This window comes from Hyperolius riggenbachi, chromosome 6 (genome assembly GCF_040937935.1).
Source record: "Hyperolius riggenbachi isolate aHypRig1 chromosome 6, aHypRig1.pri, whole genome shotgun sequence".
Classification (NCBI taxonomy): Eukaryota; Metazoa; Chordata; class Amphibia; order Anura; family Hyperoliidae; genus Hyperolius; species Hyperolius riggenbachi.
In genome coordinates, this window is record NC_090651.1 from 193,879,036 (window position 1) to 193,892,327 (window position 13,292).

The 13,292-nt window shown below is 42.4% G+C and overlaps 1 protein-coding gene across 4 annotated transcripts in view; it reads right to left on the reverse strand.

The window, feature by feature from the left end:
- The window catches only part of CCDC15 (coiled-coil domain containing 15), a 476,574-nt gene that overhangs the window by 1,180 nt on the left and 462,102 nt on the right, over positions 1 to 13,292 (reverse strand). For all 4 annotated transcript variants that reach the window (XM_068240262.1, XM_068240258.1, XM_068240259.1 and 1 more), the window contains one exon: positions 6,692 to 6,795. In XM_068240262.1, the coding sequence (XP_068096363.1) occupies positions 6,692 to 6,795 (104 nt within the window). The remainder of the gene's footprint in view (positions 1 to 6,691; positions 6,796 to 13,292) is intronic.

The following is a 13,292-nucleotide window of genomic DNA, read 5'->3' on the forward strand; positions in this document are numbered from 1 at the left end:
TGTTTTATGTATCTAGATTGTAAGCCTTTGGCAGGGCCCTCTCCCCTTGTGTATCATACTTGACTGAGTGCACTTTACCAGAATTTGGAACTGGTAATTTTTTACCACTACCATTCCAGTTTATGATCTGGCATTGTACTATTATCTGCATTGTGTTGTGTATCTTATTGCTATTACCTGTATTGTTGTATCTATGGTCTGTAACCTGTATTGTTCTGTCACCCCTGTTATCATTGTCTGTAATCCTATTTATTGTACAGCGCTGCGTAATATGTTGGCGCTATATACATCTAATAAATAATAATAATAATAATAATAACTTAGAGTACTTGCAAAAGTTTTTGTTTTGGGATTATAATCCCACTTTTCAGGAAAGTACCTTATTCATAAGGTAATAAATGTACCTGAACTAGGTCTTTCAAGGAAGCTGTCACGTACAGTATGGTAATAAAACATGACCCAACTCCCTGGATGCAATGGAGTTGGCTAGCAGAAGCCCTGCCTTTGGACTGTTAAAATCTTTAAATTTGACTTTTCTACATCTCTTAGTGGGCCTTATTCTTAAACATTTCTTATAGGAGATTTTTTTTTCATCTTCGGTTTAAATTAATTTTTCAGCACTCTGCAACTGAAAGAAATGCCAACATGTAGGTGAAAAACAACAACAACAACCAACAACATTTATAAAGCGATTTTCTTCCGTAGAACTCAAAGCACACAAGCGTGGCTCAGACTGGTAATTGGTTAGTTGGTAAATTGTGGTACAGAGTAAGAATTCTACAAGTCCGCAAATGACAGGGTAAACTGGTGGCTTTTCACTCTAGATTTGAATAACTCCAAGGATGGGTCTGTCTTTATTGGGTGTGGTAGGGAGTTATAAAGGGTAGGGATAGCATGACAGAAAGCTCTGGCTCCAAAGGTTTTGAGGTGCACTCTGTGAGTGACCAGGTTTATGAATCATGCTGATCTGAGGGTGTGAGAGGTGTAGTGGGTTTTCAGCAAGTTATTCATGGATCCAAGGATCAAATTGTGTCTAAATTACTCTATTTCTTGCTGGCTTAGAAGGTGAACATATCACCTTCTAACTTAGGAGATAACTTAGGAGAGAAATGTAATTGAATAAGGGACTCTCTGATCTTCAGGATTCTGGGAGTCTCAACAAGCACATAAGACAGTCCAGGATAAATATTCACAAGTACTAAAATGCTGCCTTTTCTGTGATGTGACACAACCACTATAAAAATAATCTGTCTTTAAAGAGAGTCTGAAGCGAAAAATAATTGCTAAATTTACCTTAGCATTCGCTTCAGAACTCTCATCAGACACAAACAGCCGCATTCCCGGCGAAAAACGAGGGCTGCAGACCCCCCAAATCCCTGGGGGGGTGTCTAAGGACGGCTCTTCCTGGAAGGGGCAGAGCTCTCTGCTGTAGCTCTGCCTCTCCTGCCATCAATCGCCGCACATCGCCGCCTCTCCCTGCCCCTCTCACTCTTCACAGAGAGGGGCGGGGAGAGGCGGCGATCTGCGCGGCGATTGACAGCAGGAGAGGCGGAGCTTCAGCGAATAGCTCAGCCTCTCAGGGCAGCACAATCCACAACCAAGTTGGTCGTGGATGTTTGCTCGGGAATTTGGGGGGTCTGCAGCCCTCGTTTTTTGGCGGGGAAGCGTCGGTTTAGCGCTGGTGAGACTTCTGAAGCGAATGCTAAGGTAAATATAGCAAAACAAATTCGCTTCAGAGTCTCTTTAAATACCAACTTTAACCATAGCAGGGTGGCAAGAAGCAAGAGGAGGGGAAACAAATCTTTGTATAGTTATAATTTCACTTCAATGTGCCTTGAGAATCACAAAAGCTGAAGCACGATTTATATGTAAATTCTCACACAATACTCCCTCACTGCCAACAAACCCAATAGAACAATACAGTATAGCAGCATCTACTACTACCTGTAACAATATGTGAACAGAAATCTGAGGCTTATGTTATTGTATTGCCTTGTGTATTATTGTTTGCAAGCTGATAATATTTTTTTCTACAGACAAGATACAGAACATTTATATTGCGCTTTTCTCTTGGCAGACTCATCGCACCAAAGCTGCAGCCACTTAAAGTGGTATGAAAGCCACTGAATAAAATATTGAAAAAAATAATTTGCTCCCCAGAAAATGTATTATTATAAAAAAAATATATATTATGAGAAGGAGCCAGAGAAGAGTATTCATGCGAGACTTCTGATTACTGTGCAGCTCATCCATAGCTTGCTTTGCTCTCTCCCTTCTGCTCTGTTCGGCTGCAGTGAAGAGCTACCTACATGACTGCAGCAACAATCTGAGTGAGAGGGAGAAATAAAGTAGGCAGCCTCCGTAGAAGCGCATTTGCGCAAAAGGGCATAAGGTTTTCATCCCCTGCACCCACCACACCTGACTCCGACACCCTCCGGTATGTGACACCTGTTTATAAATATATATTATGTATGCAGCAGCATGATGTTTCTATCACAAAGCTATTAAATGCAATTGACAGCAGTGCCGGCATTTTCACCTCTTTCTTTTGGGTGCATAGAGATAAAGTAATCACTGGTTGCCCATGTAGTTTCTAAACTGAACTCCTCAGCTCTGCTGTCTCAGCACTGATAAGAGAGAATCACTCCTTGCACAGAGGAAGGAGCATAATGCTGGGAATACACCATGCATTTTTTAGGCAGATTGATGGTTCGATAGACCATTTCCGACATGTCCGATCTCACTTTCAATCGTTTTACCGCTCAATTTCTGATAGAAGTGAATGATATTGATAAGCAAAGATAAGCGAATTGAGCAGGAAATCGAGCGGAAAAACAAATCGAAACACGATCGAATGGCAAATCGGCCTCAAAAACGCATGGTGTATTCCCAGCATATCAAGCTGGGAGGTTATGCTAGGTACACACCATACAATTTTCTGTTATGCTGGGAATACACGGCTCGATTCTGAGCCATTTAGATGGCTCGATAAATCATTTCCGACATGTCCAATCTCGCGCCCGATCGTTTCCACGCTCGATTCTGCATGGAGGACAATGGGAAAAGATAAGAAAAAACGAATGGAAGATAAGAGAATCGTCCGTGGAATCGAGCGGCAAAATCGACCCGTGTATTCCAAGCAGTAGATTTTCTGTTACATTTATCTGCCAGATAGATCATTTCCAACATGTTGGAAATTATCTATCTAACCATCTATCTGCCCAGCAATTAGGCATTGTTCTACTCAGCAGGAGATAACCAGAAGACAATGCACCAGAGATAATGACAAGTCTCTACAGAAAATAATCTAACAAAAAATCTAACAGAAAATTGTATGGTGAAAATTGTATGGTGTGTACTAGGCTTTACTGCAGGGAACAATGTTATCAGTAAAGTTAATCTCTCTCACACCAGAATGGAATGTATGGAATTTGACACTAAAGGTAAGGTCCGTACACACGCCGGACTGCAGGAAACGACGGGTCCGTCGTCACCTCCTGCTGGGCGTGTTTTCAGCAGACAGTCCGGCGTGTGTACAGTCTTTTGGCAGACTGATACGGCTGCTTCTGAGCGATCCGCCGGGCGGATCGCTCAGAAACAGCCGTATCAGTCTGCAGACAGACTGTACACACGCCGGACTGTCGCTGGAACGCCCGCCCAGCAGGAGGTGACGACGGACCCGTCATTTCCTGCAGTCCGGCGTGTGTACGGACCTGTAGCCATACACTGGGCGATTTGACATCAGATTCGACCAACAGATAGATCCCTCTCTGATCGAATCTGATCAGAGAGGGATCGTATTGCTGCCTTTACTGCAAACAGATTGTGAATCGATTTCAGCTTGAAACCAATTCACCATCTGCTAAGCTGCCGCCTGTCCCCCGCATACATTACTTGAAGCCCGGTCCCGGGCATCTTCTCCGCATCACGGCATCCGCGTATAAATTCTGTCACTCCTGTGACAGCAGAAGTTCAAATAGAGCGCCCTCTATTTGTATTACCGCTGTCACTGCAGTGACACAGGAACTATATACTAGGGTGCCGTGATGCGGAACGTGATGCGGAGAAGATGCCAGCCGGGAGCCGAAGGTGATGCGGAGAAGATGCCGGGAGCCAGCTTCAGGAAATGTATACCTGCGTCGATCGTACGCCGCTAGCGATGCGCTCCCTACCCGCGGGCGATCGACAGTAATTTTCCGCACGGAGCGATCGACAGGACCGATCTATTTCGGGACGAAATTGATCGAAATGTAGCGTTTAGCGTGAACGATTTGACAGCAGATTCGATCCCAGTGATCGAATCTGATGTCGATCGGCGGGTATCGGCCTAGTCTCAGCAAAGTGTTTTTTCTTTTCTTTTCTTTTTTTTTTTTTTTTTTGTAATATTTACCTAATACTAACTATCCCAAATTGGATAGGTAAGCAATACTAATTATTACCTATCAATTCATCTTTTTTTTTCTTTAACCCATTCGCGTTCCGTCGTTTTCACTTGAGAAATGTTCACCTCCCATTCATTAGCCTATAACTTTATCACTACTTATCACAATGAACTGATCTATATCTTGTTTTTTCCGCCACCAATTAGGCTTTCTTTGGGGGGTACATTTTGCTAAGAGCCACTTTACTGTAAATGCATTTTAACAGGAAGAATAACAGGAAGAATAAGAAAAAAACTGAAAAAAATCATTATTTCAGCCATTATAGTTTTAAAATAATACATGCCTCCATAATTAAAACTCACATATTGTATTTGCCCATATGTCCCGGTTATTACACCATTAAAATTATGTCCCTATTACAATGTATGGCTAAACATTTTATTTGGGTATTTTTGGGAGGGTGGGATGTAAAGTATAGTTTTATAATGTAATTGTGTGTTATTTTTAATTTTTTTTTCATTTTAGTTGTAGTTTTACTTTTTGGCCACAAGATGTTTGTTTACATGAAGTCACTCTAAGCGAAAAACACACGCTTAGAGTGACTCATCGGGGAGGGAACGGCCAGAAAAAGCACAGCTTCCGAGAGAAGCTGTTGCTTTTTCAGCGGGGGAGAGGAATCAGTGATCGGGCACCATAGCCCGATACATTGATTCCTTGGCTACCGAATCCGCGGCCTGGAGTGCGCGTGCATGGTTCCTGGACGTAGTTTCTACGTCCAGGAACCAAAATAGGTTAATATGGGGTTATATACCACTTTAAGGCACACTTCACAGGGGACCAGGATCATTAGCAAGCCTTGCCCAAAAGTGTTTTACGTAAGGGCTTGAGTAGGGATTCGAATTCTTGTCAAAAGACTCAAATCCCACATCAAAGGCAACACAGCCTTGCCAGTTTGCTCTCCAGCTGGACAGGAAACAAAATAATTTATCTAATGTATCTGCAATCTTTCCACACTGACTCAATCTTTCTATGCAGGTACCCTCAAAGTGCAGAATAAGCCTTAAAGAGAAACCGTAACCAAGAATTGAACTTCATCCCAATCAGTAGCTGATACCCCCTTTTACACGAGAAATCTATTCCTTTTCACAAGGAGATAATCAGGGGGCTCTGTATGGCTGATATTGTGGTGAAACCCCTCCAACAGGAAACTGTGAGGACCATGGTCCTGGCAGTTTCCTGTCTGTGAAACTTGTTGCGTTGTGGGAAATAGCTGTTTACAGCTGTTTTCAACTGCCAAAAAAGCAAGCAGCAGCTATTCCAGTGACTTCACCTGCCAGCAGTAAAAATGTTACCATGTGATAAATGTCAGAATGTAACGAATGCAGAAAAAAAGTTTTCCATCAAATTTTTTTTTTTTTACACCTATTACATTGTGATTTCCCTTTAAAAAAAAAAAATTTGGCTTGAAGGCCATCCGAAGTTTGTGATCACGACTATTACCCGAATTCAAGTACCCATCATGAGTCGAATTCAAGTTCCAATCGTATTCCATGGGCACAACCGAATCCAAATTTTACCCGGACCCGAATTCAAATGTACTCAAATCGAATTTGGGTACATTCGAGCACCACTGTTTTTAAGCAATACCAGTTGCCTGGGTATCCTGCTGATCTTCTACCTAATTCTTTTAGCCTTAGACCCTGAACAAGCATGCAGCAGATCCAGTGTTTCTGACATTATCATCAAATCTGACGAGATTAGCTGCATGCTTGTTTCAAGTGGGTGATTCAGACACTACAGCAGCCACATAGATAACAGGGCTGCCAGACAACTGGTATTGTTTAAAAGGAAATAAATACAGCCATCTCCATATACAGTACCTCTCACTTCATTTGTCCTCTAAGTAGGTGCGATTTGGAAACTAGGGCCACCATTGTCAAATTTAGTTCAGCGTGGCATTAGCCTATGTGGATCAAAGTCTCAGACACAGTCCCTTTGATACCACCCCACGCATTAATATTATGCTGATGTGTGTGCAATGGAAAAGGAGCTACAGCGAACAAGCTGGCTCCGGCCTTGCCCTCTTGCAGGGTCACCTCCTCGCTCTAGTGTGAGGAGGTAGAAACCCATCCCCAGATTCTGCTACAGCCCCACTCACAACCACCCAGGAAGCGGAGGGGGCTGGGTGGAAACATGGACTGAAAAGGGTAAAAATATTTATCCATGAACACAAACATGAGTGATCAGTGAGGAAGAAGTGCTTACAAAACAAAAACTGCAATATCACTGAAATGTAGTTTCAACCTTACTTAGATATTTTTCTCTTGTGCTGCTTTTGTCTCCTTGCTTCCTTCACCTGTTCTCTCTCGATGTCCATGAAGAGGCGTCTGTACATAAGATGCTGATTTTGTCTCTGGGAAACAGTCACAAACAAGTCATTGTGTGTAAGATTACGCAACCCATTGCAGCACCGTCATAAATTTAAATACATGACACAAATATATTTGATAGTGTAATCAAAAAATCATGCTAACATTCACACACGTTCTGTTATTTTACTGGTTTCCTGAACATATTCAAATTACAGTTTTATAATGAATATGGTCAGAAAGTGGAGACTCTCAGTTTTAATTTTAGGGCATCCACATTCAAATTGGAGGAAGGGTTTAGGAAACACAGTTCTTCAATATTTACAACCATTTTTTAAAGGGAGCTATGGGCGTCCGCAGAAAACTTTCCGTGGGGGGGGGGGGGGGGGCTGTTGTGCGCGGAAAAATGGGCATTAGCATGGAACATGGTCACAGGTGGAGCCAATTTTACATGAACTTAGCAATGGTGGGACATTAGACTAGGATCATGGTAGGAATTAGATTGTAAGCGCCTCCCGACACAGGTGCAAGTGACAGGTGCCCCCCCCCCAGTTTAGGTAGTGACAGGGAACCCCAAGTTTGGTAACAGGGACCCCCCAGTTTAGGTGGGAACAGGTGCCCCCCAGTTTAGGTAGAGACAGGGACCCCCCAAGTTTAAGTAAAGACAGGGACGCCCCCAAGTTTAGGTGGCGACAAGTGCCCCCCAGTTTTAGGTAGTGCTAGGCACTTTGCCTTGCAGGGTGTTTTGCTTTGCTGGGCACTTTGCAGGGCTGGGGGCTTTGCAAATTGCAGGGCTGGGAGCTTTGCTGGGCAATTTGCATGGCTTGGAGCTTTGCTGGGCTGGATGCTTTGCTGGGCAGTTTGCATGGCTGGGAGCTTTGCTTTGCTGGGCAGTTTGCTGGACTAGGTGCTTTGCTGGGTAGTTTGCACGGCTAGGAGCTTTGCCGGGCTGGGTGCTTTTGCTGGGCTGGGAGCTTTACTGGACAGTTTGCATGGCTAGAGATTTTGCAGCGCTGGTAGATTTGCAGGGCTGGCTGCTGCTTACGCTAATCACAAGACCTCAGATCAGGGTGACCGGACAGGCGGGGAGAGGCAGAGCAGGGCGCACGCTATCCGCCAGAACCTGTACACTTCACATGTAGAAGTGACAAATGACATCACTTCTGCATTGAAGTGTTCGCATCTTGTGGGTAGTGTCGTGAGACCAGAAAACGCAATCTGTTTCCTGAACCAATTGCCGTTGACGTGCCAGATCAGAATCTTATGTCTATGGATACCAGGCTGTCAAGCCTGGGTGTCTCTGTTGTCTTCATAGGTGTTAGCAGAGTTCTTTTCATGAAAGTCAAGTATGCTCTCTGATAAAGCCTGTGTGGTTAATTACCGTTAAGAGTCCCTTTCCTGGCCAGTAACACCGAGGTGTGAACACTCTCCAGCAGTAAGCCCCAAATGGCAAGTGTTACTGCCTTTTGTAGAGACAGGATAAACTTAGCATGAGACCAGACTGCCTGACTCAGTCAGAAGCAGAGAGAAAATGAATGCTGTATATGATTCGTTTGCCTATTTACAGAATACCGTATCTATGATAGTTATGAGAGTTATGAGAGTTGTATCATTGGGTTTGTAGTCTTGCTGAACCTTTTGATACCAGTCTTGAGGGGCAAGGGGTACGCTACAACCAAGTTATTAAACTTCTCAGGAACTGGACCCTCTACCCTAATCAAGTCTGATGTCATAGGAATTGTCATAATCCGAGGAATATTAATCTGTTATCAGCGCAAATGTGGCATTTACTAGTTTTGAATTACAGTGTTTTATAAGTTAAAAATTAAATCTCTCTCCGAGAGAATGAACTGTGATTGGTTTGAACCGAAGGGGGCTGGCTTTGTTCCACCCCCAAAACTAGCTTCCATAAAACCAGGGTGCATACAGGGAGGGGCATTCCTCCGATTCCATCTTCATGTGAGCCTGCTGCTTCCTTGAGGACGGGCAGCGGCCATCTTGTCTAAACTTTGGCTCCAGAACTGAAACAAAGAACTGCCTGTGTTTTCCCAGAAAAGACATATTTCCACGAACTTAAGTATTTTCTCCCTTTGTATTAGGGATGCTCAAAAAATTCTGCGGAATTCCGTTCGCATTGATTCCTGCCGGAATTTGTTGTTTCCGTTCCGTCGCACCGGAACTGCTATAGCGTTGCGACGGAATTTCCGCGGAATGATGCGTAATTACGCAGAATACAAATTATTAAACGGAATTCTGTCTAAAAGTACATATTTATGCACCAGAGGCTTACAAATACCAACCAAACTAGCTCTCCTTCCTTCCTCCTCTTGTCTTGTCTTCCAGGGATTTGTAGGATGTCAAAAGCCAGCTCACATACATTGGCCAGGAATTGAACTCAGGTCAACTGCTTAGAAGGCAGCTATCCTCACCACTATACCACCAACACTACATACTGAAGCCAACCTAGCATGTACCATTGTGAATATACCCAAGAGAAAAATGAGCTCTCTCTCTCTTTAGGACTTGATGCCATTGAACTGAATTTTCAGCTTAAAACCATCAACGGATACCGGCAGAATTTCACAGGCAATTTCAGAATTCCGTCAGATTGAAAAAGCAATTCCGTTCCGACCAAACGGAACGAGATGACCAATTTCCGCCTGAAATTGCGGAAAATACAATTCCGCGGAAAGCGGTGACCATCCCTACGAGAGAGAGAGAGAGAGAGAGAGAGAGAGAGAGAGAGATGGAGATGAATCTACATGGCTATCTGTTGGGACAATCCAGAATCCAGGGTTTAAGGGTACATTAAAATCTCCTCCTAGGATCAGTATGCCCGTGGTGAAATCTGCTAATTTGGCTAAGGTAGAGGACAGAAGGGAGGGTTGTTGCTTATTGGGTGTGTATATGTTTGCGATGGTGATCTTTTGGTTAGCTATTCTTCCCTTGATAAATAAGTAGCGACCTTCAGGGTCTTGGAGGGTCTCATCCAACGTGAACGGTATGTCTTGACGTATAAAGATTGATACGCCTATAGTTTTAGTCGTTGGTGACGTCGCATGGAAAGCTATAGGGTAAAGTGAGTTAAATCTGCTGGGGATATGATTGGATCGAAAATGTGTCTCTTGTAGAAGAGCTATTTGAACCTTTTCCCGTTGCAGAAAATCAAAGGTTATAGATCTTTTCTCTGGGGTGTCTGGTTGCTGTGCATTGTCATAAGCTCTTGTCTTGTTAAGTGTACTGTCCCAGTATTAAACAGATTCCCCCCTGCAGAGAGGTGTGTCAGGGAGGGAAGGACTAAAATGACAGAAAAAAATAGGGAGAAAAGAATGAAAGAAAGAGGACATATGTCATAAATGTTCCTATGACGAGCCAGCATTCACACAAGTGTGAGATTACAAGGCGGCTGCGAGAAGTGGAAACCCACGTGGATGCGACCTGGAGGGACTTTCTGTAGTGGAATAATCAAGTCAGTGTATAATTAACACACTGGGTGGAGGTTATGGAAGGAGCAACAAAAAGCGGCCAAAATAGAGGGAGAAAGTATATATACTATATAATATAGAAATATACTGTGTTGGGAGTCGGTGTACTGTAAAATCATGAACCGCTCTGGCCGCCATGATAGGAAACAGGGTCTAACACACTGGACCTATAAATTAAGGGTGAGCCCTTACCCGAGTCCCACCTAAAAACAAGAACAAGAAAATAAAGAAAAGAAAAAACTCCCCAAGACCTGAATAGCGAGGCGGGTAAAATATATATATGTATGCTCGCTAAGGAAACATGTCAGTAAGGGAGGGGTGGTGAGACTCAGGAGAGGGCACACATAACTTATCAGTCGGGCTATATTATTGTCATGACCTAAGCTTGGGCAGGGGATAATTTGTTCATAGGTCTGGTGACCATACATCAGGGAGTATGGAGGTAGCATCGTGTGTTAAAGGGGAATTAGAAGTTAAGGGGGTATCATCATCTCAGAAGATTAGGTATACACTATTGATATACCTTGCGAGGGCAAAAAGGGTGAATATGTAGTCCCAAGGAGAGCACAACCGTCTCTAACTATTGTATACAGGCGCTTGTATGAGAATCTCCCAGTTTACGGTGTGTTGAATTATGTGTTAATGAGCAAACAATGGGAAGCTCTAAAGCAGAGTATAAAGGCGGTTGTGCAAGCTAAATGTGTCTTGTGGAGTGATGTAAGATGACAAATAGTTAGACATTCTAATATCATCCACATTCTGTGGGGGATATACACGGAAATCTTGCCCTAGCTTAAATGATCAAACTTATAACAGCATGGAAGGAAAGGGAAATGAGAGTAGGGAAACAATAGAAAAATATCATGAAGTTTAGGAGAGGCATGTAATACTATATTTAAAGAGAACCTGTACTGAGTAAAATTATTTAAAATAAACACATGAGGTAACTTCAAATGAACATTACATAGTTACCTTGCTATCAGTTCCTCTCAGAAGCTCACCATTTTCTTCTTACAGTGACCCCTTCCAGTTCTGACAACATTTTGTCAGAACTGAAATATATCAGTTGCTGTCAGTTATATATCAGTTGCTGTCAGTAACAGCTGACAGGAGAACTGATGTGTCCATGTTTCGCTATGGCTCAAGTGGGCGATGTTACAGTTTAACAGTGTGCTGACCAGGAAGCTGTTATGGGGTACTAGCCATTTTCAAAATGGAGGACGGAGAATTCCATTGATCACAGTGGACACACAGGACGCAGGAGAGGAGAAAGAGATTGAGGAGTAGACTACACAGGAGGTAAGTATGACTTGTGTATGTTTATTTTGACTTTTAATCTTCAGTTCAGGTTTTCTTTAAGGAAGATAAGGCATAAATTGTGCATCACATTCTATCTTGTATCCCAACAGTAAGACCAATGAGATGAGGATTTAAACGTTGTGTCTTCAACACTCAGCTACACTCTAAGAGAGAAATAGCACATTCTGCGCCAGAACACTTAATTTAGAATATATCGATAGCTATTGTCCCATGGTCGTATAAAGAACGAGCAAAAAAATTATCAGCAGATATTCTGCTTGTAAGGGTCATGTGGCTTAAAAAACACAGCCAATTTAATGATGTATACGATTAAAATTAAGGCAAAAACGGGGGTCTTTAACCACTTGAGGACCACAGTCTTTCTACCCCTTAAGGACCAGAGCCTTTTTTTCCATTCAGACCACTGTAGATTTAACGGTTTATTGCTCGGTCATACAACCTACTATCTAAATCAATTTTCCCTCCTTTTCTTGTCACTAATACAGCTTTCTTTTGGTGCTATTTGATTGCTGCTGCGATTTTTAGTTTTTATTATATTCATCAAAAAAGACATGAATTTTGTCAAAAAAATGTTTTTTTTTTAACTTTCTGTGATAAAATTTGTCAAATAAAGTAAAATTTCTGTATATATTTTTGTCCAAATTTATTGTGCTACATGTCTTTGATTAAAAAAAAAAAACATTCAGTGTATAGTTATTGGTTTGGGTAAAAGTTATAGCGTTTACAAACTATGGTGCAAAAAGTGAATTTTCCTATTTTGAAGCATCTCCGACTTTTCTGAGCACCTGTCATTTTTCATGAGGTGCTAAAATTCCAGGATAGTATAAATACCCCCCAAATGACCCCATTTTGAAAAGAAGACATCCCAAAGTATTCACTGAGAGGCATGGTGAGTTCATAGAAGATTTTATTTTTGTTACAAGTTAGCGGAAAATGACACAGACAAAAAAAAAAAAGTTTCCATTTCTGCTAACTTGTGACAAAAAAAATGAAATCTGCCACGGACTCACCATGCCCCTCTCTGAATACCTTGAAGTGTCTACTTTCCAAAATGGGGTCATTTGTGAGGTGTGTTTACTGTCCTGGCAATTTGGGGGGTGCTAAATTGTAAGCACCCCTGTAAAGCCTAAAGGTGCTCATTGGACTTTGGGCCCCTTAGCGCAGTTAGGCTGCAAAAAAGTGCCACACATGTGGTATTGCCGTACTCAGGAGAAGTAGTATAATGTGTTTTGGGGTGTATTTTTACACATACCCATGCTGGGTGGGAGAAATATCTCTGTAAATGACAATGTTTTGATTTTTTTTTACACACAATTGTTCATTTACAGAGAGATTTCTCCCACCCAGCATGGGTATGTGTAAAAATACACCCCAAAACACATTATACTACTTCTCCTGAGTACAGCGATACCGGCACTTTTTTGCACCCTAACTGCGCTAAGGGGCCCAAACTCCAATGAGTACCTTTAGGATTTCTCAGGTCGTTTTGAGACATTTGGTTTCAAGACTACGCCTCACGGTTTAGGGCCCCTAAAATGCCAGGGCAGTTTAGGAACCCCACAAGTGACCCCATTTTAGAAAGACAACACCACAAGGTATTCTGTTAGGAGTATGGTGAGTTCATAGAAGATTTTTTTTGTCACAAGTTAGCGGAAATTGACACTTTGTGAAAAAAAAAACAATAAAAATCAATTTCCGCTAACTTGTGACAAAAACTAAAATCTTACACACAATTG